This window comes from Anopheles arabiensis, chromosome X, assembly GCF_016920715.1.
Source record: "Anopheles arabiensis isolate DONGOLA chromosome X, AaraD3, whole genome shotgun sequence".
In the NCBI taxonomy this organism is placed as follows: domain Eukaryota; kingdom Metazoa; phylum Arthropoda; class Insecta; order Diptera; family Culicidae; genus Anopheles; species Anopheles arabiensis.
Genome location: NC_053519.1, coordinates 11,649,109 through 11,676,824, shown reverse-complemented (window position 1 = coordinate 11,676,824; position 27,716 = coordinate 11,649,109). Strand labels below are relative to the sequence as shown.

General features: G+C 45.5%; 5 protein-coding genes across 5 annotated transcripts; 3 read left to right on the top strand and 2 right to left on the bottom strand.

Annotated features, from left to right (window-relative positions):
- The first annotated feature begins 2,517 nt into the window (after positions 1-2,517).
- LOC120906023 (sodium channel protein Nach) lies at positions 2,518-6,246 on the top strand. Its single transcript, XM_040317424.1, has 3 exons — positions 2,518-3,690; positions 3,805-4,308; positions 4,432-6,246. Exons 1-3 carry the CDS (start codon positions 2,924-2,926, stop codon positions 5,075-5,077), a joined length of 1,917 nt encoding a protein of 638 aa, XP_040173358.1. The 5' UTR covers positions 2,518-2,923; the 3' UTR covers positions 5,078-6,246.
- A 1,337-nt stretch (positions 6,247-7,583) lies between these two features.
- LOC120906024 (ras-related protein Rab-40C) lies at positions 7,584-14,313 on the bottom strand. Its single transcript, XM_040317425.1, has 3 exons — positions 13,357-14,313; positions 13,062-13,259; positions 7,584-9,713 (listed from the first exon to the last, which is right to left on the bottom strand). Exons 2-3 carry the CDS (start codon positions 13,186-13,188, stop codon positions 9,052-9,054), a joined length of 789 nt encoding a protein of 262 aa, XP_040173359.1. The 5' UTR covers positions 13,189-13,259; positions 13,357-14,313; the 3' UTR covers positions 7,584-9,051.
- A 1,697-nt stretch (positions 14,314-16,010) lies between these two features.
- Positions 16,011-19,208, top strand: LOC120906607. Its single transcript, XM_040318403.1, has 5 exons — positions 16,011-16,317; positions 16,600-16,821; positions 16,902-16,959; positions 17,124-17,681; positions 17,759-19,208. Exons 1-5 carry the CDS (start codon positions 16,279-16,281, stop codon positions 17,932-17,934), a joined length of 1,053 nt encoding a protein of 350 aa, XP_040174337.1. The 5' UTR covers positions 16,011-16,278; the 3' UTR covers positions 17,935-19,208.
- A 1,974-nt stretch (positions 19,209-21,182) lies between these two features.
- LOC120906197 (complex I intermediate-associated protein 30, mitochondrial) lies at positions 21,183-22,513 on the top strand. The gene is made up of 2 exons (XM_040317702.1): positions 21,183-21,887; positions 21,978-22,513. Exons 1-2 carry the CDS (start codon positions 21,330-21,332, stop codon positions 22,392-22,394), a joined length of 975 nt encoding a protein of 324 aa, XP_040173636.1. The 5' UTR covers positions 21,183-21,329; the 3' UTR covers positions 22,395-22,513.
- Positions 22,514-24,845: 2,332 nt separating this feature from the next.
- LOC120906196 (probable cardiolipin synthase (CMP-forming)) lies at positions 24,846-26,645 on the bottom strand. The gene is made up of 2 exons (XM_040317701.1): positions 25,470-26,645; positions 24,846-25,317 (listed from the first exon to the last, which is right to left on the bottom strand). The coding sequence occupies exons 1-2, from the start codon at positions 26,214-26,216 to the stop codon at positions 25,069-25,071; spliced, it is 996 nt and encodes a 331-aa protein (XP_040173635.1). The 5' UTR covers positions 26,217-26,645; the 3' UTR covers positions 24,846-25,068.
- Positions 26,646-27,716: the final 1,071 nt, after the last annotated feature.

Here is a 27,716-nt window from a genome sequence, read left to right as displayed (position 1 = left end):
GTTCACGAATCTGAAGATAAAACTCATTAAAGATAGATTGGTTCATTGGGTAATGAGTTATACATTATCGGTAATGAATTATATCAAAAATAAATAATGGAAAAATAATTCATTTATAGCAATACATTTAGAAACTAAGATTGTTAGCGTTAAACAATTTTCGAAAAAGCATCTTTCAAACGATTGAAGTGCAATACGGTACATTTGATCACGGAGATGGGCAGACAATTAGTTTCACAACATTCACAAAACCTATCTGTTAGCTTCTCGAGCAGCAGTTAGCAGTCAGATGGTACACGAATTATATGACAATATTATATGACTATATGATTATATGAATTATATGACAAATTATGACTGGAAAAACTGTCGGACAAGCGGTTTGAAGACTAAATTGAAGATCAGAATTCATTATTTCATTTTTATAAAAATAAAATTAACAGCTGTCTTGTAGCTACGGCAACGCTAAACCGTTGTGATGATTTGGGTTTGATCGTTGGTGGCAACAATCCATGTACTATTTTGTGTTAGGAAAATGATCCTGTTAATATCATGCAATAAAATCAATAGAAATGTGAGATGCATCAAATACTTATATAACCCAATATTGACCGATCAAAGGATCAAAGGAAAATCGTGACTAAGCCAATGATCGACTAAGCCACTCTTTAGCGGTAGCCTCAATCAAGCGATTGATTTCGTAGCGTAAAAAATAATTGCCATCAAATCAAAACTGCCTGAGAAAGGCATGTTTTGTAAAAAAAATTGCTGGCGCTACTGGTCATAACTCTGGCGAAAGAAGGAATGCAGTTGGGTTTTGTCGACATATCCTAATTAATTACCCGTCCCCCAAATGGGCGTATTGCGGGTCAAGTCGGTGTGTTGTACTAGTTTACCACGTAAACTTAGATGAACCCTTATTATGCACGCGTCCGATCCAAAATAGAACTGAACCGAGTCCGGTTTTCAACAAACCCTGCCCCCGTCTACCCGACAAACCACCGGACAGGTCCTCTTTGGACTGTGTATTATCGGTTAAAAGCTAGCAAAGTAATACGATAACATGAAGACTGGCAATCCATTTTTGTATGACCTAATTTCCAAACATTCCAATATTCCGCGGACACTTGCCGAACCAAAGGTCCACAATCGAATTAAAGCACTGCTGTAAAATAAATTGAGCACCTCTTGGTCCGCGCTCAATCATAACGGATCTTGTTCAAGGTCGCCCGTGTGCAATTTCAAGTACAGTGAATCATGTACCGAGGCGTGAATGAATCACATCATTAGGCGAGAGAGAAAGAGTGGAGATCAATTACATATGCAAATGGGTTTTTGGTGCGGAATCAGTTGGCAGTGCCATGCGCAAACAGGGTTCACCCATGATCCCATGAGTGGTGCGATACAGGTAGAAGACGTCGTCCGGCAACGGTTGCTGCAGTGTCTTGGGGCAGCCGGAACCATAATTTGTTTAAAAAGGTGAATGCTAGCAAAGGCCCGCTAACGCTCACTCGGGCAGCTCGAAGCGTAAAGTTGTAAATAGTTTTTTTTTCTCGTCACTTCCTCCCCCAATGCAAACGTGGATGGAGGACGAGAAAGAGCAAGGGTGAGATGGGAGGGGCGAAATGTGAGGGTGTATGATGATGAACATAGCCGCCCGGGCTGCAGCTGTAATGTCAACATTGATGTCACCTCCGATCCGCGCACTCGTGCCTATTTGCTCCCCGTGTGCCGATGCAGAAGTACCGCTAGATTGGAGACGATCACAGATCGAAGCAACCATCACTATGTGTGTGTGTGTGTGTGTGGCTGCGGGGTGACTAATTTACGACTGGGAAACCCAGAAAATTACTCAGCGCCACTCCGACGTGCCCGGCGACCGGTTGGATTCCGCGGAAGCGTACAATTAGCCCTCTTGCCAGCACATTGGTGTAATGTTCCATTGCGTCGGTCCACGAGGCTCGGCACCCCCGACGCAATGCCGTGGTAGAAGGAAATGAAAGCCACACACACGCGTGCACACCCCATTCTTGTGTGTGTGTGTGTGTGACTAGCTGCGGAGTGGATGTAGTATTTACCTGCTAACGAGCAATTACGACATCGGGGAGAGCTTCTGACACGTTGGCAGTGTCAGATTTTCCATTAAGATTGCCGGAGATGTTCTGGAATGGTCGTGTCAACTTGATTAATTTGGGTTATTAGTAGCGCTACGAAAAAAATTGGAACCAATGGTAAACAATACCCCGATAACTTGCTAGATTGATTTATCCTTGAATTCCAACAGTTGCAAAGATTTACTATAAACCTAGAATCTTAATAATAGAGGATTCTCAGAAACATTTTGGGTTAGATCGTTGATGGTAGATTTATAGATCAGATTGATGGCAGATTGATAGTGACTAGAGTAGATGTAAGATTGGGGCTCAAAATTGCCGACAAGAGGTATCACAGGGCACCAAAATTCCAGGTCAATTTCAATAGTACTACAAAACATTGTCCTTGACGAAGGACTAAAAGTTGTCCCTGATGCTACGAAGTCATTAGCTTATCACTTAGCACGGATTTAGAATGTCAGGGTCTATCGTGGTCCAGAGGTGCCTGGAACTGTTATCAACATTTATAGGACATTGCTACAATACAATACAAGCTCTGGCAAATGTGCACTTAGTGTAGCTTTCCGATGTATGTCCCAGATTACCCTGCCGCCTATTGTTTCCCGGCAGCTGGTATCGATTTTGGAGCGCGTTCTACAACCCCTTTGCCACGTGCGTGACACACTGTTGCATCGGATAAGGCGATTGATGGGCGAGGGATAGCAATTAGTCGCGGCTAATGACACGCAACGCATGCCGAGCGGGTCTCGAATCACGGGCGCCAGCGGTAAGCCTTCCGTCAGTACTGTGCCAGCCAGCAAACCCCCTGGATGGAGCAGCGCAAGCAGAAAGACCACCCGACCGGTCCAGATCCGGGCAGGGTGCGCGGTCGCCGGCTCACCAAAACGATGAAAGCGATCAAGAAGGGCAAAGCGAAGGTAGCGCCCCGGCGGGAGTCGAAAGCGTCCTTCGGCACGTTGCGCCTGTTCCGGCGCAGCTTCATCTTTCAGACGAAGGAGTTCTTCGACAACTCGACGCTGCACGGCGTCCGGTACATTGCCGAGGAGGGCCGGCCGTTCTTCGAGCGGTTCATGTGGTTCTGCTTCGTCGCGTTCGGCTTCATCGCGGCGGTCGTGATCATCTTCAGCCTGTGGGAAAAGTTCCAAACCAACCCGACAATTACCGGGCTCGATACGGACTTCCACAACCAGCAGGTCATCTTTCCGACGGTGCTGGTGTGCCCGACCGCCCCGTACGACGAGGACGCGGTACGGCGGGAGGCGTACGAAACGCTCGGCGGGTACGAGCAGGGCAGCGAGGTGTACGAACCGTTCCTGAAGCTGCTCACCCAGCTGTCGTACGACAACATCCGCGAGGTGGCGGCAATGCTGAGCGACATGCCGAGCACACCGGCCCTGCGCACCTCCAGCCTGCGCGAGCTGGTGTTCCGGACGGCGGTCCGGTGCAACGACACGTTCGCGGCCTGCCGCTACAAGGACGAGGATATCGATTGCTGCGAGATGTTCAAGCCGATGTACACCGAGCACGGGTTCTGCTATGCGTTCAACGCGCGCTACACCAATAACAAGCAGGTGGAGTAAGTGTTTGGCTGTTGTCTTCCCCGATGGGGGAGGGCATGGGACCTGGAATGAGCTATGCACTCCTAACACTCTGTTTTACGTTTGTGGTTAACGTTTTTGTTGCTGTCTAGAATTCTCAACTCGGAGGTGTACGTGCTGTTCGAGACGGACAAGAAGTGGGCGCTGACGTTCGAGCCGCTACGGGAGAGCAACATCTTCGTGCACTCGTACAACGAAATCTCGGGCTGGGACTTTCAGCCCCAGGTCATGTGGGACATCGACTCGAAGGTGGAGTTTCTCATCTCGATGAAGCAGACGTACACGACCGAGGACGCGCAGCAGCTGTCGATCGGGCAGCGGAAGTGCATCTTCCCGGACGAGGAGAAGCTCCAGTACTACCAGGACAAGTACACCTTTTCCGGCTGCATGAAGGAGTGCCGGATCTCGAAAAGCCTCAAGTACTGCAAGTGCGTGCCGCCGTTCTACGCGCCGGTCCGTACCATCCCGAGCTGCACCACCGGCAACTTCCAGTGTCTGAGCGAGTACACCGAGAACATCACGAGCATTCACAGCTGCCAGGACTGTGAGCTGGGCTGTCTCAACACCGTGTACGACATCGAGAAGTACTCCAAGATGTAAGTACACGCACACTAGCTTCGCTGTAAGAGAGACGCTAGCCAAGCCTCTGTTTGCAAGTCCCGCTGGTCCTCTTCTCTACAACTCTGGATCTCCCATTTATTTTTGTGGTCCCACGTCAGCATGAAAACGGAAGAGGAGCAGCAGGAGGCGCAGGTTACGATCGAGTACCTGACCTGGCCCATCATTCGCTACAAGCGCGAGGTCCTGTTCGGGTGGGTCGATCTGCTCGTCTCGTTCGGCGGTATTGCGGGCCTGTTCCTGGGCTTCAGCCTGCTGTCCGGCGTCGAGTTCATCTACTTCTTCACGATGCGCGCGTTCTGCATGCTGTACAAGAACCGGGACGAGCTGGAAGCGATCGAGCGGGAGCAGGTAATCAAATCGCTCAGCCGCCACGAGCTCGGCCTCAAGCCAGTCGCGGCCCCAGCGGGACCACCGGTGGTGCCGACCGGAGACACCCTGCCCGTGTACGATACGGTCACCCTGCCACCGTCCGCCGACAAGCAGCAGGTGTTTGTGAAGCTGATCACCAACGACTACAAGTCGGCCCTGCAGTACCAGGGGACCGATCTGGCCTCCTACCCGGGCCTGAACCGGAACCGGCTCAATCAGCTCCACAGCCAGGGCACCAGGAAGCACAATCTGTTCCAGCTCGGGCACGCCAATTACGCCGGCAGTAAGTACGCGGAGAAAAAGGTAACACAGTACGGTGGCGATGGTGGTGGTGGTGTCGGGGGTGGATATATTTACGACGGTTACTTGCCGTGAAAGCGGGGAGGAACCGACTCTGCGATAACTGTTTGCCAGAGATAACTTTGAAGATTTTGGAATTTCTACACAGCAAACAGAAAAGATGTTGGTGCATCTTAATTAAGGGAACGTGGGGCAAAAAGGTCACCTGCACTATTGGCAAATTAACACGTTTGAATGAATTATTTCAAATGATTGAACAACATGAAATCCAGTTGTTCAAGCACACCGTGAATTTTTCATGAACTAATAAATCAGCAAATAAAGTTTTAATTCAAAACGATTTAATATTCACCGTCTCGAAAAAAACAAGCTTTCGTAAGAATTTAGCAAATAGTTATAGAAGAAAAATGATGTGTATCGAGGCACAAGACATGTACCTATGATTTACGTAAAAAACTAACTGTTTTAATTTAATGCATTTTTTTACGTTAAAGTTTGTGAAATGTTTCAGCTTGGGGCAAAATGGGCGGCTTTTTTTGGCTGGAGCTAAATGATGAGGCTATGGTGTAAAAAAAGGTCGCTACAATATATTTGTTTTACATACATAAAACTATGCTGTATGTATGTATACTATTTCGATGAGAAAAATGACTATCAAGACGTGCATTAGTAAAATATTCCAGCTAATTAATTGCATATATATGTTAACAAAACACTTAAATAGAGATCGAAGTGTTGTAATCTTTAGCCTGACAATTCTACCTAGATGGCAGAACATAAACCAAAGCCTAAAGTCCAACGTTGCCCCTTTGTTTTGATGTGTTTTGAAATTTAGTTTATGACCATTTTGCCCCATAGCGAGAGCATTTTACCCCGCACAATTCGTTTTCCTGACTTTTGTTGATTTTTAAATTTCATTTTATACATTAAATTAGTTTATAATATGCCTACTACAAATTTTTCCATCAGTCAAAACATTAGCATAAAGTGATTTTTCCAATGGGATACAGAGCAAAATCCTTAACAGTGCCATTTTGACCCGCCTTCCCCTATATCTGAGAATTTTTAATTGAATTATTCATTACCAATAGGTATGAAAGCAATTCATCACAAAAAAAAACATTCAGGATTGGAAAATGGAAAGCTTTCCTTCATTCATTCTGCATGATAGATTAAAAAACGAGGTCTGGTTACTTCTTTTTTTAATCATTTGTCTTCTTTGAAACATTTTCAACCCGACATATACACACAAACTCGTATTTTCTTTTTTTTATTAATAATTCATTCATATTCTTTATTTTCCTTCCGTACTGTATCGTAAATTGCTACTTAAAGAAATAAAAACACCTCATAAATAAATTGAAATCATAGCTCCGAACGTTGAATCTCCATTTTTGTTTGTTTGTTTGTCCTGTCTCTCACAGAGTTTTGATGCTGGGTTTTCCTCCTCTTTCGGTAGTCTCAGACCACCCCCTCTCTCTCTCTCTCTCTCTCTCTCGCTCTCCTACTTATGCGTGCCATTTTGTTGCCTCTGCTACATGCTGGAATTTGTGCGTTTTTCTGTTCTCCGTTTTTTGTTCGCACTTACTACTCAAAGTGAACCAACGAAAATGAAGAAGAAAAAAATTGCATAAAAACAAAATCAAACTTTGATTGTACTTTTTTTCTTATTTTACGTGCGTGCGTCTCTGTTTTTGTGTATGACTTTTTGTTTTTCACCCTTCCTACACATTGTGTAAGAATGTATTGTTCCTCTTGCGTCTGCAATCTTGTTTGCGCGATTTAATTTGCGGTGCTATCACGTGTTTGTGTGTGTGTGTGTGTGTGTGTGTTTTTCTGTTGAGTTTAAATGTACATCATTTTTAATGATGAACATTATCGCACCTGGAATAAGCATATTAATGGAATTTATCCAAACACGCACACGCACACCCACACACACGCGGTGGACCAAGAGTGCATCCAATCGCGGGCATCCACCGTCGTTCTCTAGTAGGTAAAAAAAAATACATCGTAGAAAAAGTTTTCATCCTTCCAACACGGAGGGGCTTACGCCGGGCACCTCTCACGTGTTTGCTAATCGTTTTCTTACTAGCGCGCCACAGACGACCTTAGAACACGCACTAAACCTACACCAACGCCAGTAGAACGTCACCGCGAAACTATCAATACCTGGCGCAATTGTAGCGCGTTTGTGAGTTTTTTTCCTTTTTTTTTTTTTGTTGCTTTTTTAGTCGGGATGATTGGGAGGGTGGAGAGATGTTTTGTGGCCGAATTGTTTTGGATGATCTGTATTTTTTTCTGTTCCGTTTTCTGTTAGTAAAGAGGGTTTTTTTAGTAGCTAAGCTAAAGAATGACTTTCTGCTGTGGTGCCGACATGTACTTAACCTATATATATATACGCGTTTTATACATAGCAAAACGAAAAAGAACGAAACGAACTAATAAAACAAAAGCACGCTTCCGTCATTCGCGACGGTGGGACCATCGCATGCGTGGCTAAAGTGAAGTTGCTGCAGTCTATTTTTCTGTGTTCATCGCCTCTCTTTCTCTCTCTCTATCGTCTGCTGACTTCAGTCTAGTCAATATCCCTTTCTGCTCTTGGCGGTTTTTTTTTTTTGTTTTCTGATTTTTGCTTTTTGCCGTACAAAATCGCAACAAATCCTCCGGGCATCGAGAAAACAAACCAAAAAAAAAACAAACTTAAATTCCACACAATCCTTTCTATTGAACGTCTCTGACGTCTTCGCTGTAGCTGTGTGGGAGTGTTTCTGTGCGCCTAGCATGACAGTGTGTGTGCTCGACTAATTCGTTTTCTTCGTTTTTTTCTTCTTTTTTGTTGTTGTTATTGTATAATGTAATATATTGACGAAGTGTTAATAAAATTAGTATTTGGTTCATTTCTTGTCTTGTGCCCAAAGTCGCTCAATGGGATGGTGAATGTAGGGGGGGGGGCAGAAATATAGATGGTAATAGACACGATGTAAATAAAATTTACGGGACCGATCTACGAACTAGGTGTGCATTTACGTGTGTAAACAAAAAATTCACTTAAGAAGTGTTTTTTTGTTTGTTTTTTTTTTCGTGATTCGGTTCGGAGCAAACAAGCTCGCCCTTTCGTGATGTAAAATGGTGTGAGACACGAGACTCACTCGCACGATAGCATCTCTTGGTTCAAGTACTATTTTTACTAGAACAGCACAGTATTTTTCCCAGTGACTATTGTTCTGTGTTTCGTAAGGATGGGTTTTCAACACATTTGTTTCAGATCTTTTGCTTTTTTTGTTTACAAAGATGAGGTGAAAATCATCCGTGGCGCCAGAACATTAGCTGAAAACATTGCTTTTGACCAATTAATCCGATGAAAGCTGACGCGTAAAATCTAACAAGGGCTTATTAGCTGAATGCCCGAATGGACGTGTGGTGGCTGTAGTAGTAGTAGTAGTAGTAATAGTGGTGGTGGTAATATTAGTTTCGAGAGGTAATCGGGGTGTGTGCCACTGTCGCACCTATTATCCTTTCTTGTCTGCCGTAGCGCCACTTAACTAACCGTTTAGTGTGCTTGGCTTGGCCATGCGGCCACTCATTGCGCACCGAGCACGTGTGTGAGGTAATAGTGTTAGTTGTGAAGAGAAGAGAACAACGTAAGAAATACTTCTGAGGATCAAGAGCAAGTGGTGTTAAAATAATGCCTTACTTAACGAACAAAAAAAAAATACAAACTCGCCCACACACGCACACACACATACACACACACACACGCACACACACTCACTACACACACACACACACACCAACCCAAAGAAAATAGATTAAGCAATGTGCGCTCTTCTCTCCATCCGTATCATGTTATATAGTTACAGCCTTGCCTGACTGTGTGTGTATGTGTGTGGACGTGTGGTAGTATGTATGTGTATGCATATGTGCCTGCGGATGTGTGCGGTTGAAGTAATTGATCCTTCCTGTACATACAAGACCACCGTAACCGTGGGCTAGAGTGCGCATTCGCGCGTCCGCCCTTAGGCGGACCCCAACGCCCAAAACGACAATCATGAAATCACGCAACCGTTGCGCACGTTGTGCTTCAGATGGTAGGAGGTGGCCGTTTTGCACTTGAGATTCTTCGCTATCGACGCAGAATTGTTCAGCACCGTGTTCAAGCACTGGGAGGAGGTGAGGGCATACGATCGCAGGTACGACTTTACCGACGGCGGCAGCGGCAGGCTGTCGATCGTGTACACGTTCGTCCGCCGGCAGATGCTCCGGCAGCACAGTTCCTGCAGCGACAGCACCTTGTTCGTGCGCCAGATCCGCTCCATGCCGTTCCGGTGCAGGGCCATCCGGGCGAGCTCGCAGAACGACTCGCGGATGTTGAAGTCGCACAGGGGCGATATCTCGAAGCACGCCATCTTGTTCCGGGAGGCGTACAGTTCCGCCTGCTTGGCCGCGACCTGCCGCTTGAACGCGAGGTGCAGACGGTTGCCGACCAGCACCTTCGGTACGCCCGGCGCATGCTCCTCCACCTCCTTCAGCCACCGGTTCAGCCCGTCGAAGCTCCACTTGTTCGTGATGTCGTACACGAGGATGATGCCCTGGGCGCCGCGCGAGTACGACCGGATGATCGTGCAGAAGCGCCCCTGGCCGGACGTGTCCCAGATCTGTAGTTTCACGCGCTTGCCGTCGAGAAGGATCGTGGTCGTTTTGTGCGCCGCTGCAATGAGGTTAAACCGGAGGGGGGACAGAAATTAGTTGTCGGTAGATTGGTAGCAAAACAGCAAAACAACGGTGTTGCATTCTGAATTTCCAGCGAGGGTCGTCTGTGTGGCCTGCGCTATTTAAAGTCATAGTGTAATTGCTTAGTAAACATTCCGGCTTATTCTGTTCTTGCAAATCGAGATGTCTCGACGTTCAGTTGAATGTTGCTATGGAAATCAAGCCTTTCTTTACAACTAAGCTATCACGCTTCAATTCAGCTATCAATAGCGGTTTGGAGGTTTCTATAGAAATGTGTCTGGTGGGTGAGTTTTATCCATAAAAACATCTACGTATTCTTTCGATACCAGAGTCGATTCATGCTTTTCGTTCTCGACATCAAAACCCTAGCGGGAAATGGATCGAATGGGATGTTTCGGCAGTAAAATATTTCAGTTTCAGTTTAGTTTCAGTTTTATGAAAAGTTAAATACTGATATGTGTTAAAATTAATTAAAGAAAATCATTTCAACGCCAGTACAACCACATTTAATGGACCAATAAGAAAACAACCGATAATTCAAAGAAATTAGATAAGAATAAATCACTTCGTTTGATTATCTATAAAGAAATTGCCTATTACGAATCAAATTTCTCGAGTCGGCTCAAAACGGGTAAAAGAATAGAATAAGCCTGTTAAATATTATTATAAATTATAATGCTGATCAAGTCCATAATATTGTTCGAAACTGTACCAAAAAAAAAAAGACCTCAATGCTACGTTTGATCGCATTCCCCATACATTAGTCGAAAAGCTATACAAACTGGAAATTGAAGATCCGTTGCTAAGTTGGGTTTCATCTTCTTTATCAAATCGAAATTACCATGCTAGAGTTGATAGCTCTCTGTCATGGGAAATTCGTAGATCTCCGTGTGTGCCACAAGGAAGCGACCTCAGCCCGCTTTTATTTATTCTATTTCTTAATTAATGTACAAATGTTTTACCCCGCAGACGGTTTCAAATTTTTTGGCCATGACGCGTTAGTTCCAATACAGAGCAGTGAATTTTGTAAAGGAAAGTTGATATTGGTGTCATTATCGTGGTGATTATCAAAATTTTTCTGCTGGAATTAGTAGCGAATTTGATGCTGTCTAAAGTCCGTAAATTACAACGGGTCGTTCAGTCCAGTTCAGATGTTTACAGAGGAGTGGAAGATGCCAGAAATCTCCATTCATTATGGCAACCAAAATCAGTGTTATAAGTCCACCTGTAGTTTATCTAATCACATTGGTATTGGAGCCAGATGGAAGCCTGATAGAGATCGTTTGTAACATTCTATCAAAAGTCACACGCGTTTGTGCTGACATCTGATTTCATCTGATTTCTAAATGTTTTGCAGAAACACCTAAATGTTTAGTTTACCCCTAAGATGAGTTCGACCTTTTCCAAAACAATATGCCAAAAAAGTGTGAGAGCTTGCGTTTTTAATTCCTGTTGGCTGAGTAATTTTGTTAATTTGTACAAATCTTGTTCTTATAGAAATTGCCTAATTGGTCGCCAAGTGTCTTGATTGATGGTTTAACAATAAAAAAGTAATGTTCATAAACTACATACGTATGAGTAGGACATTCACGACTTTGCATGAAGTTGAAACTAAATCGTGAGTTGTTTCTATTAAGAATTGTTCATCAAACATTTGTTGCTAAACAAATTTTATCATCGGAAAGGCCAATTAATCAAATGTAATCAAAAATAAGCCAATTTCATCAAAATTGCATATTTTTTGTGAGTAATATTCTTCAGCAAGAATAACATTTTAAAGATGTCGATGAATCAATCAACCCTCAAGTCTACAACCCGCTTGCAGATATCAACAAGCTGGAATTCTCTTTCACGAATCAGCTTGCTGTTAATTTAGCTCTCAAGGCTTTGGTTGACATTTGGACCATCCTTGCTTAACATAACAAGGTGGTTTGAAGAAAAATTAGCAGCTACATGCCCTTTGAGTTCCCCCAGAGGAAAATCAGCTGTTGCTGTGCCAAGAACATCAGAATACAGATTGGAAGAACATGAGCTTCATCAGATTTTGATTGCTCTGTATTTAATCATTTTTTTGAATCGTATTGCATTCAAACAAAATCAGCTTTCTCATTTTGCTCATTGATAGTTTGACTTCTACCCTTGTTGAGTGTCAGATACAAAGCTGGCGATGAATTAAACCCATCGTCCAGATTGTGATTCATACGCTTGACAATTCATACGTCTAATTGGTACAATTTCCTCCAACAATTGCCTAATTCACATAAAAAAATGCAGTTTTGCATTAAGTTTGAAATCGCTAAGTTCACAGAAAGAACCGAATTTTCTACACGAATCGTATAAAATAAGTAATAATGACCATTAGATTACAGCATACGCTTGGTAATCCGCACTTGATTGAGTGCGGATTATCGAATGACGTTTTGACGTCATTATTATTAATATTTTTAATCATAGTTCACTACTTTTGATCGAACACTCTTCACCTTATGAATTTAGTTGTCAAAAGTGCGGATTATTGAGGTGCGGAGCATCGAGAGTGCGGATTATCGAGCATATACTGCATTAAATTTGATAAGATTATTAAATCCGAGTAACGCGATTGTCCCTGGAACGCATTATTCGCGTAACTCGGGGAAAGACTCGCCAAGACAATTTTGTCACTACTGAGGCCCGCAGCTCGAAAAGGTTACCAGTCTGTGTGTGCTGTACTACAGGAGTGCTGACGTTTTGAATACCGCCTGTACCATATTTTTCCTAATCCTTCAGGATCGATTTGTCCCTCATGCCGAAAAAGGTAGCCAAAAACTATTCTGCAAGAGAAAATTCTCACCATGCGGCAGATGAAATGTTGGCAAAACGACGCAACATGAACCATATGATCAAAAGTTTCAAAGTCATTTACCATAAAATAAAACGACGATAAAAATGTATGGTTACTTTTAAAATCACTGCCAAACTGATCAAGCTAGTTAGAAAGGCTTTTTTTCTTCTTTGGGCTCCTTATGAGTGAAAGGACATTGGAGGAGCCACTACAACGACAAGATTCACTTTCGTGCTGGTCATGTAATAACGCATGGAAATAGAGACAGCTCAACCCGTTAAGTGCTTTTAAGTCCACGAGGACGGAAGCGGGCGTGGTAGGCCGAAATTGGCCAGATGGCGTGGAGGCTTCCGCCCTTAAACCTGCCACAACGGATTGACAAATGAAGGCACGAACTGTGTGTAGTTTCGAACACTTTTACAGCAGACCAAGACCGCAAAATGGTTGTAGTGGTAGTAGGTTGCTAGTATAGATTAGGCTGGCAGATAAAGTAATGTGACGTACTGCCGCTACCGCTGCAGAAGGGACTTTCCGTCGAGCCATCGTCCAGGCCGGAGAGAATTTCCTGCTTGCCGACGTCACTGTCACCGACCAGCAGCACCTTCAGCAGATAGTCGTATTCCTTCGCCATCGTTTGGTTTGCCTCTTTCTATGTGTTTCGTCCTTGGTGCGGTGGTGTGTAAATGCTGTCTCTTCTTACGTCTAAAAAGAGAGAACAAAAATCGAAAACAAGGATGATTAGTGTTTAGTCCGGAATGTTGACCGTTCCTCCTGCCCGGCTGCTGCTGCATACGCATACCAAACAAGTCTTTCGGTTCGTGTAAGCACCATCGCTCTCTCAGCACTGTGCCGCAACAGTTAAGTCATGGTTGGGTTGAAGGATAATCGGGTTTGGGTTGGGCTGGTGGGTTGTGGTTGATAGTAGCTTATCCCTTTGGCCGTATCCGTGTACTGGGGCCGCCGTTTTAATGACCGTACAGTGCTACAGCGACTCCGCACTGGTGCATGCTAGCAACTTCGCGCGAGTAAGTAACTTCGTAGCCTTTTCCCCTTACGGAAAGGTCACACACACACACACCACTGTTGTTAAACTTCTTAGCGGCCTTGGTAGAGTGATTAGATCGGATTCTCACCGTCTTCCTGCAACACCTGTGCACTCCGCGCAACCATTCACCTCCCGAAATCACACACTGACTTACACACACACACTCACACAGACACAGGATGTGGGGCTTGTGAGTACTCTTAAATACACGCAAATACATACACACACACTAGAAACGTGTCACAACTTTCGTGAAAACGTTTTCGTGGGTTATTTTGTGTCTTCACTTTTGGCTAGCGCCACCGTCACCTCCAACCGTGCCCGCGTCCACCAAAGGTTGCGCGGTGGGGTGGAGATTGTTTTCCCCCCTCCCCTCCCAGAGACGGGTGTGCGTTTGATTTCCCTCCCTTTCACTGCCAGGTGACTCACACTTGGGCTGCAGCAGCAGCTGGTCGGTCGGAAGTTTCACTTTGCACGGCAATTGCACGGTTTGTTTGTGCGAGCCGTACACCTCGATGTTTACAACGCACGCCTGAGCCGTCCGTGAGCTAGTAGGCAGGCAGGCAAGCAAGCAAGGAAGCAAACGCCACAAGAAGACGATACGCACAATGAGCGCACACACGCGCACACGCATTCACTCAAATGTGTCCCTTTTTTTTTTTTGGTGTTGTGCCATGCAAAATGCACTTGGAACAGGAACAAAGAAAACGAAAATAACATGCCAACTGTCAGGCGCGCTCGACAGATGGAGGAACCGAAACGTCAAACGGGATCCGCCGCTTTGCCGCCGTTTACAGTGCCAAGGTGCGTTTTGTATTATTTTTTATAGAATCGCTTCCACCCCGGTGTATGATCGTTTCATTGTAGTACGAGGCAGCAATTTAATTCAACTGGTTACAAACACATTTTTTTGGGTGGTGTTCGATGGGCGACCGAGAAGGGATCATTTTTAGGTACGCGAAAGCAACAAAATGTACAAAGTCGGGTATGTAGCTCACCTACGAGGTGAATAGAAAAAGGTAAAAATTAGATCAGTTTTTTCAGTGCTACACGTACAGGGCAATGCAGTGGTTGACAACCACGGTGACAGTTTGAACGATTGGTCTAAATTTTGTTTTATTCGTCAACGCTGGAGTGGAAACTTCTAGAATACAGGCGTCCCCCGAGTTACGACCCTCTCGAGTTACGACGATTCGCAGATACGACATTTTTTATTTTGACAGTAAAAGATGTTATTGAGACGAAATTGATACATCTTTTTTTGAATTTCTGTGCAGATAACCGTTACAAACAAATTTCCTCAGATTCCACAACTCCCCCTTGAATATCTTGAAATCTTGAATACAGTAGAACGTCGATTATCCGGGGCGGATTAACCGGCGGGCGGTTTAACCGTGCGCATAAATGTGACAGCTGTTCAAGCGTACAGCGAACATTTGCAGCGATAGCCAAGCGGGCAACCAGTTTTTTGTGCAGCTCTGTAGTGTCTAGTGGTATTTTCGAAATTAATTTTTGTTCATGAACAGTTGTTAAACCTATAGTTATTCATTGAAATAATATTCTAGTAATGATTAATCGATTGATTCAAAGTAAATTAATTATAAAACTAGTGAATTTTATAATTTTTATATAAATTTGACATTTCTTGGACCATTATCCGTGCAAATCGATTAACCGGCAAACGTCCGGTCCAAGGTGTTATAAATGACAAGGTGAAGTTGTTCAGAGCAAAATGACATTTCTCGACTTGACATTTCTCTTCCGGGGGCTCCGGTACAAAAATCGGGGAGGGCTGGTGCGGGGTAATGAAATTTGTATGCAGAGAGTGACAGATGTCCCCCACAATGTCGCCCAGCAAAAGCGATAAAAATCAACCTTCTAAATACATTATCCTTGGTCCGGTCCCGAGCTGCCCGGATAATCGACGTTCTGCTGTACAATATTTGACAGCTATTGAAAAACATTTCGCTAGCAATGATAAAATTTTGTAGACACTGGAAATTGACTTGGAAAACCCTGTAATGTTTTCAAGAAAGGCTCCTTTTAGCAATTGACAATCTGTTTAGACAAGGTGTAGTCAGCCTTACTAAATTTTATCACTACCGGGGCGCCGCGGCTATTTTGTTAGGGCGGTGGCAACGCTTTTTCGCATGCGATTTTATCGGACGGCCTGTCAAATTTTTATATGGGATTTGACAGATAACGTCGGACGACGAAATCGCACGTCCGACGTTATCAGTCAAATCCCATATAAATCTCCTCCCAAAAAACCGCATCCGATCAGCGTTGCCACCGCCCTTAACGTTTCGTAAATTTTCAAAACATTCCACATGACAAATCCATCCATCTTGTGTCTAATGATCTTGTGCCATAAAAAAACGAAATGTCACTGTCACTCAATGAGTCAGAGCGGGACAGAGCGTGCTTTGTTTTGTTTTCCTCCGTTGGAAACAAACTTCCCCTTTTTCCAGACGATAAGCTGCCCCACAGCAAACAACAAAAATCAACCAATTGCCAAAGGAAGGCAAGGACGAAAAAAAACAACAGTGCAACAGTGGAGCAGAGCAGTTGTTTTCGTGCCATCTTTTCCACGGTGTGAAAAGGCTCGGTCCAGGCCGATCGACGCATCATGCATTAAAGGCGAAGTCGAGCAGCCGTTTCTCCTCCCGTGCTTCAATGTGCTACGAGCCGATGTCTGATTATTGTGCGAAAATGGTAGGTCGATCTGCAGTCCGTTTCCACAGCAATATGTATGGTACGGTTGCGTTGCTGCGTACTGCTGCGGGTATTGTGCGGGAGTAAACGAACGTTAATTGCGACGTGGTTTGTTTGGTGAAGCGGATGTTCAACTTTTGTGCCAATTTTCGATTTCGGTCCGAGAATCCACAAAACGCTTTCAAACGTCGCAAACGCTTCTTCCTTCGTTTGTTATACCATTCAGCTGTGGGTGCTATTTTCGGCACAGCCATTAATAACCTTTTCCCCATTTCCCGCAAGGCTCTTCTGGACGACACAAACGGCAACACGGTCAACATCAACAACCAGCCCGGTGTGGAAGGGGCTGGCGACGGGTGCACCGTGGGCGGTGGGATGGCCCCAACGACTGCCGATTCGGTCGCGATGCTGCACTCCCCCTCGAACGACGATCTGAGCCAAAGCCTGTCCGAGTACACGGACGCCGACGAAAGCATATCAGCCCCGACCGAACTGCTGGCCGAGGTAATGCTCCGTAGCACCAACACAAACAATCGTTTGGTTGTGCTTAATCTCTACATGTATTTTTTTAATTTTAATTTCAGTTTCTTTCTGCCATTATGATACGTGACTACGTGAATGCGCTCAAGTACTGCAAGCAGAGTGAGTATTTTCTAATTACTTATAAGATTTCGGGATATTCGGGATAAACCTGTGTCCGATTGGGATGAAATGATTGCATGAAATTGGTGCAGTCATCGATACATGTGCGCGTTAATAATTCCAAAATTCCCCTTCCCCACTCTTACCACTTATGCCAAACCCAGTACTGCAGTACGAGCCGAACAACACGACGGCCCGCGACTTCTATCCCCACATCCTGTCCAAGATAAGCGAAATGCAGAGCAACGAGCAGTCGGGGGAGAGCGACGAAAACTACAACTTCAACTGCAGCTCGCCGCTGGCATCGTCCGGCTCGACGCCCTCGTCCTGCTCCGTCTCCTCGTCGCCCGGCTCGTCCTGCCGCTCCTCCTCCCGCTCGTCCTCCGGTTCGTCCTCGTCCGGGTGCGACGGGCCCATCGACGAGGTGATCATGGTGTGCAGCAGCGACAGTGACGAATCGTCCGAAGCCTGCTGCTCCTGCCCGGAGGGCTCGGAGGGCGCCCGGCCAAAGGTGCCCGCCGGCGACCACCAGCCAGCGGCGAATGAGGGTGCCGCCGGCGGGGCGCTGCCAGTGCAGCCGGTGGCAAGGACGGGCTCGCGGTCGCAAAGCGACAACAACACGTCCCAGTCGTACTCGAGCCTGCTGCTGGAGGACGAAGAGAAGGATCTCACCCTGTCGGACATTTCCAATCTCAACATCGAGGAGGATGAAACATCCAACGGTTAGGGCCGATGGGTGATGAGCAGCACACGTTTGCACACGTTTTTATCCGCTTCTTTCTGTGTTTGTACTTTTCAGACTGTGGCGGATCGCAGGAAAACAGCTACACGCCGCTCGATGCAGTAGCGGCCGCTCCGGCCGTCAAGCCGCCCGTCCCGACCACGAACCTTGCCACTGCCTCGGTCTTCGCGTCCCGGCTGGTGGCCATGCTGCGGTCCAAAGTAATACCCTCCCGGACGGGTGGCGGTGAGTGAGGGGGTTTGCATCGTACAAATGAAAAGTTTGCATTTTTATTTCACGCACACATTCGAACGCATTTTGGATGCTTTTCTTTGCCTTATGTATTCATTTCCATTGATCTCTCCGTACTAGAGTGTGCGTGGATGTGTTTGTGTGTGTATGTGTGCATGTGTGGGCCATTTAGTATAACTCGAAACTAAATACGTTTTGCGTACAACACTCTGGTACACTGACTAGTTAGCTTAGCAGCTAGCGGCTAGGAAATTTAGTTTAGGAATTAGTTTAAACTATATAAATGTATGTGTGTTTGTAGGAAGGAGGCATTAAAAAAATGATATTGAACTAGAACAGATAAAAAAAAACAGGCATACCATTTGAGCCGTCATTTTTTTTTCTCTGTTGTACGTGTTTCGCTTTCCCCTAATATTGCACAAAATAGCACAACTCCGTGTAGTATCGGTTGTCTCATTTTTCATGCCACATAAAAAAAAAATAATAACATTCCAACATTTTCTGCAAGCGCTGTATAGTTGCGAACAGGCTTGCTTAGAGTGCAAAGCGATGGTGAATGCCGAATTAGCAGATCAATCGAGACATGAAAGGGAACAAGTAGATCGACCTTAGGCTACGCTATAATAGAATCGAAATGGCAAACAGAGCAAAACAGATTCGTTACACCCCTACTAAACTACTACTACTACAAGAAAACCAAAGGACCTAGAAGCTAGACCCTAGAAAGGAAGGTAAACCTTTGCAGTAGCATCCGTAACAATCGTGTTTTTGGTTACACCATTATACAACCCTACATCGGAGGAGGGGGCAGAATATGTAAACCGGATCTCTTAGAAGGAGAAGAAAGAAAAAAAAGACTTAGAAGGGAGAGCCAGACGTATCCCTTTTCCTAGTACAGTATATATCCTTTATTACGGCGGCGAGCGGCCTGTGCGCCCATTTTTTGCTCCCCTAATGGGACGAGAAACAAGAAGCACGGTCTAAATATATATATTTAAATGTATATCTACATGGAAAGAAGACAACAAACAAAGGAAACAGAAACATACCAAAAAAAGGTGTAAAACCAGGAAGAATAGTTTTATATTTGCAGACGAATGCGTGCGTGTGTAAGGGGCATGTGTATTGCGTATAGCGATTTCGAGCAAGCGAGCAAAACCGAAAACCGTTGGTACTAAACAACCACATATAGCTGTGCACCTAGTCATGTCGTTAATTGTGTGAACAAGGAACAAGGAAAAACGAAAATAAAAACAACAAATAATTTATGTGAAAATGTTGCTGCAACGTGGGCAGCGTGGGTGTTCGGTGGAAAGAAATAAATGTACTATAGTTAACGTGTCTTTACCGACAAGCTAAAACTGCTCGGTAGCAGGTAAAGGTTTTTGGGCTGTGTTTTGCGTTTTGTTTGGTAACAACTAGTAAATTTGGCCAAGTTACAGGGTAACGCAACTCAATTTCAAAGATCAACCTTAATCTAAAGAATACGCCAAAACTAATGGTCCCAAACACAATTAAAATGAGTTATTTACAGGTTTTTCCAGGAGTTCTCATAGCTGTACGACACATTATTGACTCCTTCTTACGTGAAATGAACTTAATGTAATGGGAATTGGACTCTAACAACCTGTTTGGACAAATCCAATAAGAATTTCCAAGGAGCCTGTTCAAAAAGATTGCCATAGAATCCAAAATCGATCATATGAAGTCCACTTCACATAAGAAAGAGACAAGGAAGTGACCCACAACTATGATAACCCTTGGAAAACCCTGTATGACACCCTCTTTACGTACCAGTAACCACAACCAAACCCATGCTGGTCCTGATACCAATACATCAAATTTTTTGGTTCAAGAACTGCACATGACTTAATGCCGGTCCTGAATCTAGTTACTGAATCTATGCCGGTCCAGGAATCGATACTGAATACATACCGGACCAGGAAGCAAAACTGGTAATACTGGTCCAAGAACTGATCATGAATCCAAACTTGCCCTGGAACCTATCAAAAAACCATACTGGTCTTCGAACCGATCATGAACCCATAGCGTTCCTGGCACCGATACTGAACCCAAACCGGTCCTGGAACCTATCATGAACCCATATCAGTTCCGGAATCAATCATGAACCCATACCGTTACTGTAACTGATACTGAACCCATACCATCCCTGAAACGGATCATAAACCCATACCGGACCTAGAACCTATGACGAACCCATACCGGTCCTGGAACCGATAGTGAACTCATACCGATCCAGAATTGGATCATTCCATTTATTTTCTAGAACAGTTCCCGGAACTGTTGCAGATTCGGATTCGGAATGATACTTGAATACTTGGTCCGAGTTTGTAACCGATACAGTTTCAGTTTCAGTCGACAAACTGTAACCGGTAGTATATGCGCAGCGTAGGAATAGTGTTGGAATTACATTTCTTAGGCCAAAAATACACGGACCGGAATTTCCCGGCCGCAGAATTCTTGCTAAAAAATGTATGCGGCCGTGTATTTTCGACCTTAGACGATGGAGCTATTAGCTAGTTAAAAGGCTCCTCTAATGCATACCAAGTGTTCATCCAATTCAGCTAGCGAGCCGCATTGCTTCGCAAAGAGTAACGTTTTTGTGAGCCATTTTAACGTTGCTGTTGGCTAAGGGTGAACGTTTAAAATTCTTTTTGATAAGAAACATGATAAGACATGTTACAAGTCTTCAGCGCTATTATTCTATTATTGAAGCTTGATTTTCGTCTTTTAAAAGCACAAATTAAATTTTGGATAGTTTGGATAGTTTTGAGAATAATGAACCATTTATTTAAAACTTTTTAAAGTCCTCGCGGGTCGAGGTGTAAGTTTCCGAGGGTTGCAAGTGGCTATTGGTCATGTGGTTTTTTTTGTTATATTTGTCTACACATAACGAGCTAGTTGAACTACAAAATAATTGTTTTCTTTATTTTATAGTAAACAATATTTGAAAAAGAATAGCGACATTCGTTTTGCTAAAATTGGAAGCTAGAAATTAGAATAGAGAGGCAGATAAAAAGAGGACAAACATGGCAGATTGACAAATTAATACAAATATGCTAAATTGTGTACACTTTAACATCCTTTTAAAACTTATTTTTTAAAAACATTACCTCTCCTAAAGCACGGCATCGACCGATTCAAATGACCGTTGTGTGCGTTGCGCATGCAGGCGCATGCGGCCCGTGTGACAGGCTTGTGGTGGTTGGACGGTCGGCCGTGTTGATTGCACCATAATATTTTGCTGTCAGTGTTGGTCGAGCCAAAACAAAGTGCGCTCCGCCAGTACCAGTGAGAAAAAGGCGCACACCGGGTTGATCCGGCGGGATGCTGTGTGGCCATTTCGTTTAGCACGCCCCGCGGACCAAAGGAAAGGATGTTTACGCTACGGCACCGGTGGTTGGCGGTGCTGGGTAGAAGTGGCGCTGAGCGGCAGTACCATGGGCTGACCCCGATGTGCAGGGGTGCTGCCGGTGTTACCGACAGGGACCGGCTGCTGGTGCGCCAGCTCGAGCCGAACCTGGTCCGGCCGACCGTGCTGGCGAGCGGGCTGTTCTGGGAGCGCCACCGGAAGGGCGGCTACCAGACGGAGCAGCGCGCCTCGACGAAGGATCTGATCGTGAACGGGCTGAAGGAGCTGCGGACCGAGTTTGCGCTGTTTCAGCAGGAGTGGAAGGAGAAGCTGGAAAGCGACCCGCTGGTCGTGTTCCGGCCGGGCGAGATCGACGTGGTGTTCGGGTTCGAGAGCCAGCCCGACCTCGACCGGTGGGTGGTGACGACGGACCGGGACCACGGCGAGGGCTACTCCCAGGCCGCACTCGAGCGCAGTCCGGCCGGGTTCGGGCTATTTCACGGCACGCTCGAGTCGCGCGTACCGAAGGACGGCCGCATCAAGCGGGCCGGCTACGCCAACATCAAAAGCCTGCGCGTACGGGTAAGTTGACCTTTGGTCGTGCCAAAACCACCATCCCGTTGCTGTTGCAAGATGCTATTTTTTCCTGCATTCCGCTTTCCCCACTCGTAGAAATCGTTCAAGCGGGACGCCTTCTACGACTGGAGTCAGTACAATACGCTCGTGCTGAAGGTGCGGGGCGATGGGCGCTCCTACCTGATCAATCTGACCGCGGAGGGCTACTACGACATCCTGTGGAACGACATCTACCATTACGTGCTGTACACGCGGGGCGGCCCCCACTGGCAGGTGGCCAAGATACCGTTCTCCAAGTTTTTCCTCGCGTCCAAGGGCCGGGTCCAGGACCAGCAGGGCCCGGTACCGCTGAACCGCATCACGAACGTGGGCTTCTCGGTGGGGTCGCGCGGCGGCCACGAGGGCTCCTTCCGGCTCGAGTTCGACTTTATCGGCGTGGAGTTTGACCCGTCGCACCAGGAAGAGTTTGCGTACGAGATGTACCGCCAGCCGAAGTACATCGTAGCGACGTAGAGAGCGGGCCGGATGGACTCGATGCTCCATGGTTAACGTTTAGAGGGAGTTGTAGGATGAAGGTTTTTCATGTAATAAAATAGATACGCTTATCTCTATGCTAATTTGTACAGCACACAGCAACGCGTTTTCGATTCGATTTCTATGCCTGATCAAACGCGATGGATTTGCAGAAAGTTAATTCTATGAATATCTTCTAAAGCTTGTATTCTTGGAGAATCTACATGTTTTCGGTGGTAGTCTACAGTGGCGAATTTATTAGTCTTGGGTAAATCTGATCTAGATTAATGAATCAGAATAAATCTTTCAAAAGATTCATGAATCTCAGGGCATTGATAAATCTCCAAAAAAAACATAGAGCTTGAGCTCTTGTTATTCTTCATCTTGGCGTAAAAACCTACAAGGTCATGCCAGCCTATACAGGCTTTCGCGACTTCTTAGCCAAGAGCCAAGCAGCCGGAAGGTCTATTTTGCTCCGGGGAGACGATCCATGCGAGGCTTGAACCCACACGACGGGCATGTTGGGTTCATGGGATCGCACGTATTCAATAGTTTGAATATCATACATGTCTAAAGCTGCATACATCCCTGGGGATTTATGAGCTTTCTAGTTTCATGAAGCTTTGAATATTCATGAATCCTTGGAGGTTCAGAAATCTTTAGAAATTAATTAATCTTTAGATGTTCAAGAATCTTAGAAGATTCGAATCATTCATCGCTGAAGATGTATATGAATGAATATCAACGAAAGATTTATGGAACCCAACACTAGAATTTATTGGTGCTCTGATCCCAAATCCGACGCTCAAAATGTTTACAGAGAAGGATTTTAGGTATCCACAAGTACAGTGAAATCTCTCTAATATGAACATTTATACCCATCACACATACATTTTGTGTCTCTTCAAGACGAATACCTCCCTAAGGCGAATATTCTCCAACCTACATATGCGATTTGGCAGCCGAAATTCTCTCAGAAGAAATTTTGGGTGGTAGTTCACAAAAATATTAGTCAAAGGATGCCATGCCTATCTCGTGATTTCTTGGATACTTCATAGCGACATCTTCATTAGTTTTCCTCTTCATGAATATATCTCTGAGCTGACGGTCCCTTGAAGATTCACCTTAGAGAGATTTGACTGCAATACAATTGAATTGTTCTCTTAATCCCTCTCCAAAATGTTGCAATACCTACTACTATTGCATTGTTAATCTATGTTTTTTATTATTCTTATCAACTTCCTTAATGACCTCTTAATATATTTTGGTTTACCTTTCATCTGACAAATCCTTCAATTCTTCCCTATTTCTCGTTCACGTGGGATTGCGGTGAAATTTATTTAATTAATTAAAAACCACTATTCAAAAGCTACCAGTTGGATGTAATTACAAGAATAGTTCAAACAAGAAGTTCAAATTCATTTGCAAAATTTGCTACCAAATTTCTATACGGATATGTCTCAAACATTTATCAACAGAATTCGCGTAACTCGGGGAAAGGCTGTACATCCTACTTTGATAAACCACACTCAGCGTAGTTGTAGCCTAGTCGTTTCTAGTCAAATGTTTCCATGAGTTTCGGCGTGTAAGGTTTGATTGTTAGTAGGATAAATAAAAAATATATAAAAAAAATGTTTAAAAACATGTTTTTGATGCGCTAAAAAATGCCTCAAAACGTAAGGTTAATTTTATTGCTCTTTTCATTCAAATTTTAATTATAATGGTATATGTGAGCAATGAAACAACCCTCACATTTTTAAGGCATTTTAGCGCATCAAAACGTAGTGCCTTAAAACGTGTTTTTTAACTTTTTGTATTTTTTTTGCATTTCTCATCTAATTGCGTTTGATAATTCGTTAATCAGACGCATTCTACTGTGTATTACCAGACAGTGAACCGTTTATAGCTTTACACTTATGGTTTCCTGAATATGGTTACTTGGATTGTTGCAAGTGAATTGCGCCAAATTCAACGTGAAGAGAGAAAAATAAACAGCAATCGATTAAGCAAACCTTAGCAACGAATACAAACAGCGGGAGAAAGCAATCTAGAGCGTAGGATGCATTGAGAAAGTTGCTCGCAAAACACGGCGATGTGACGAGCATTACATTTTCAAAGCCATAATTAAGCTTCATTAAAAAAACGATTTTTAACAGCATTTGATTTTTTCTTCAAATTCAAAAGCAATGTATAAACATTTTGAACGCCTAGTGAACACTAATGCAACATATGAGCTCCGTGACATAGTGGAGGAAAAATAGGAAAACAATTTAAAAAAATATATGATCCAAGATGTAAGTGATCTTAGATCATAAGACCAATCTGCATCGTAGCGAATAGGTTGACCCACACAATTACAAAATTACTTTGATATCTTTTCTTTGGTCCTCCTCAGTAACTTCTCTCCGTGCAGAGAAGCTACCGATCAATTCGCGCCAGACAAAACAAAAATTGTCTAACCATCAGGAACTATGTTCATTTTATTTACATCTGTTTGCCGGGATCAATCGACCAGTGTGCCTCTAGCGCGGTGGGCGTGCAGCGAAACCCACCCACCCTCTCCACTACTTGCATCCAATCGTCAACGCAACAGGGCAGGGGTGCGAAAGAAAGAAAGAGGAAAGGGGGTGGGGCGGGGGTAAAAAGGGATCGCATCAATGGGCGCTGCCGGGCACTACGACTTTTTGCGCAGTATTTTGTACGTGTCCTTGCTGGTGAGGTAGCTGGCGGCGGCGGCCACGGTCGTGAAGCCGGTCAGATACCACAGCCCGTGCAGGTACGCGTGGTCGACGTAGCTGAAGATCGGGGCACCGAGCGTGGCGGCAACCGTGACCAGCTGTACGGCAGTGTTCAGCTTGCTGATGAACGTGGGCGCCAGCTGGGCGGTGGCGTGCGTCACGTCAAAGTATCGGGACAGCGTGCGCTGGAAGTGAAAGCGGAATGATAAGTGAACGTGATCATACATGCTTGGGCAGCGCTTGCAAACCAAAAAATAAAAATAAAATCAATGTACAGTCACAAGCACAAGCTCTTTAGCTTGTAGCTTCCCGCACACAAAACATGCCGGGCACCTACCGGTTGCGGCAGACTGATGTAGCGTATGACGAAGCCGGCCCCGATCAGAAACACGTCCCGGAAGAGTATCATCGCGGTCAGCCACAGAGGCAGCAGGTCGATGTAGCTCATTGCGATGACGAGCGACCCGACCAGCACCTTGTCCGCCATCGGGTCGAGAAAGGAGCCGAGCCGGCTGGCCTGGTTCGGCCAGTGGCGCGCGATCAGCCCGTCCGCCAGGTCGGTCAGCCCGGCCACGATCAGCATGCCCATCGCGAGCCGGAAGTCGCCCTGCACGATCACGTAGCCGAGGTAGGGCGAGGCGACGATCCGCCCGATGCACAGCAGGTTCGGCACGGTGGCCACGTTCTCCCGCTCGATCACCTCCTCGACCCGCTCCTTCACCTTGTCCTTGCGCTCGCGGATGTCGCGCACCAGCCCGTCGCGCTTCTCCTGCAGCAGCTGCTTGTTCTTCTGCAGCACGTTCTGCAGCAGCTCCGAGCCCTCGACCGATTTGACCGCGACCACGCGCGGCTGCTTCTTCTTCAGGTTCGAGCAGTAGCGCCGCTGGCCGCAGTAGTAGACGAGGCTGCTGCCGGGCGTTTGCTCCCGGGCCCGCACGCCCCATGCTGCCGGTGCCGCGCAGGCCAGCCGGCCCGGGGCCGATCCGAACCAGGTGTGATGGCTGGCGGCACGCAGCACCAGCTCGGACAGTGCTGTCCGGCCGGCGACGGCGTGCAGTGTGTGGGTGCCGTGCGTTAGCAGCATTTGCTTGGCTTGCTGTCCGGCGTTTCGGTTGTTTTGATTTTGATCGCGCGAGTTGGTTGATTTGATTGCGACCTGGAACGGCGGGGTTTTGCGTTGCCTTTTGCACTTCTCTCTTGCAATGCGACACCGCTGGACTCGTTAACCCTGCTTGCCGGGATGCACTTGACGGAGGGCAGAGGTAGGCACCAGGTGCGATCTCTCGTCACCAACCATAGCACGACTGCCGCACGGAAAGTCCCACACACCCAGACACACCGACTGCCCGATCACGCTGGCAGGCGGGAAGGAATCGGATTTGCGGTCCAGCAATTTCGGTCCCGGCTTGTTGAGCAATTCCTGACTGGCTTTTGTTTTTTTTTTCTTTTCTTTCTTTCTCTCCTCTGCCTCTCTTTACTGCGAAGAAAATAAATAAATCCTTCTTTTGCCCAGCGACCAATGTTGCTGTTGGTTGACAGCTTGACGGAAGCGTTTATTTCAAAGGGTTGAATTCGCCATTCTCCATTCGCTACACGATTTCCGTTGTTTTATAAATCGGTTGTTTTATGTTGAAAGTGTAGCAGGGTAGGTTAGCTGAATCTCCAAGTTAGCTCTAGTTTTGCATGGCAGCAATATGAAATAAAGCATCAAGAGCATTGTTTGAAAAAATAATGTAAAATAATAATAATAATATAAAACATATGGAAAGCATTATGTAAATACAGGCTTCGCTGCTGCTTTTGCCAAAAATTGTTTGATTTGTCTATTTTTTTATATTTCGTTTCAACAAATATAGAAGGAAGCATTCTTACTTTCTTACTTATCCGGCTCTAAAACCGCTTTGCGGTCTTGGCCTGCCTCAGGAGTGTCCAATACCACTCATGGGCTCGCGCCTTTGTCTGCCAATTTGTTATCCCGGCCATAATGGCAGACACGGACAGTATCCTTGCGCGCAACTTAGTCAATCTGTACGTCACGCCTATTCATGTTTGGATTATTTAATGGTAGGGCCGCTGATGTTGCCACCATCAGTTTGGTCTTTGCCTCGTTTATCTGCAATCGAAGGTTCTCTGCCGTCTGCTCGATCCCTTGGTAGGCTTCTGCTACATAGGAGTGCGGCAGACCAAATATGTCTATATCATCAGCATATGCTAGCATCTGGGTTGACTTATAGAAGATGATTCCCGAAGTCCCTCGAGTCCCCGATGGCCCTCTCTAGCGCCAAGTTGAATAGGGGATAGGCAAGCCCGTCCCCCTTACGCAGATCTTTGGTGGTAGCAAAAGGCTCTGAGAGTTTTTCATCCACCCTGGCAAGTGACGTCGGTCATTCGAACTAGCCTTATCAGTTTGGCCGGGATTCCATAAAAGCTCATAGCGTCGTATAGTTGGCTATACCCTGGCTATCCTGGGGGAATGTTGTTTCCGGAATCGATTTCGGAATTCGTTCCAGATTTGGCTCAGAAATTAGAATCGGCTTCCAAACGGAATCGGTTTCGGCATCTACATAGGGATAGGCATTTGGGT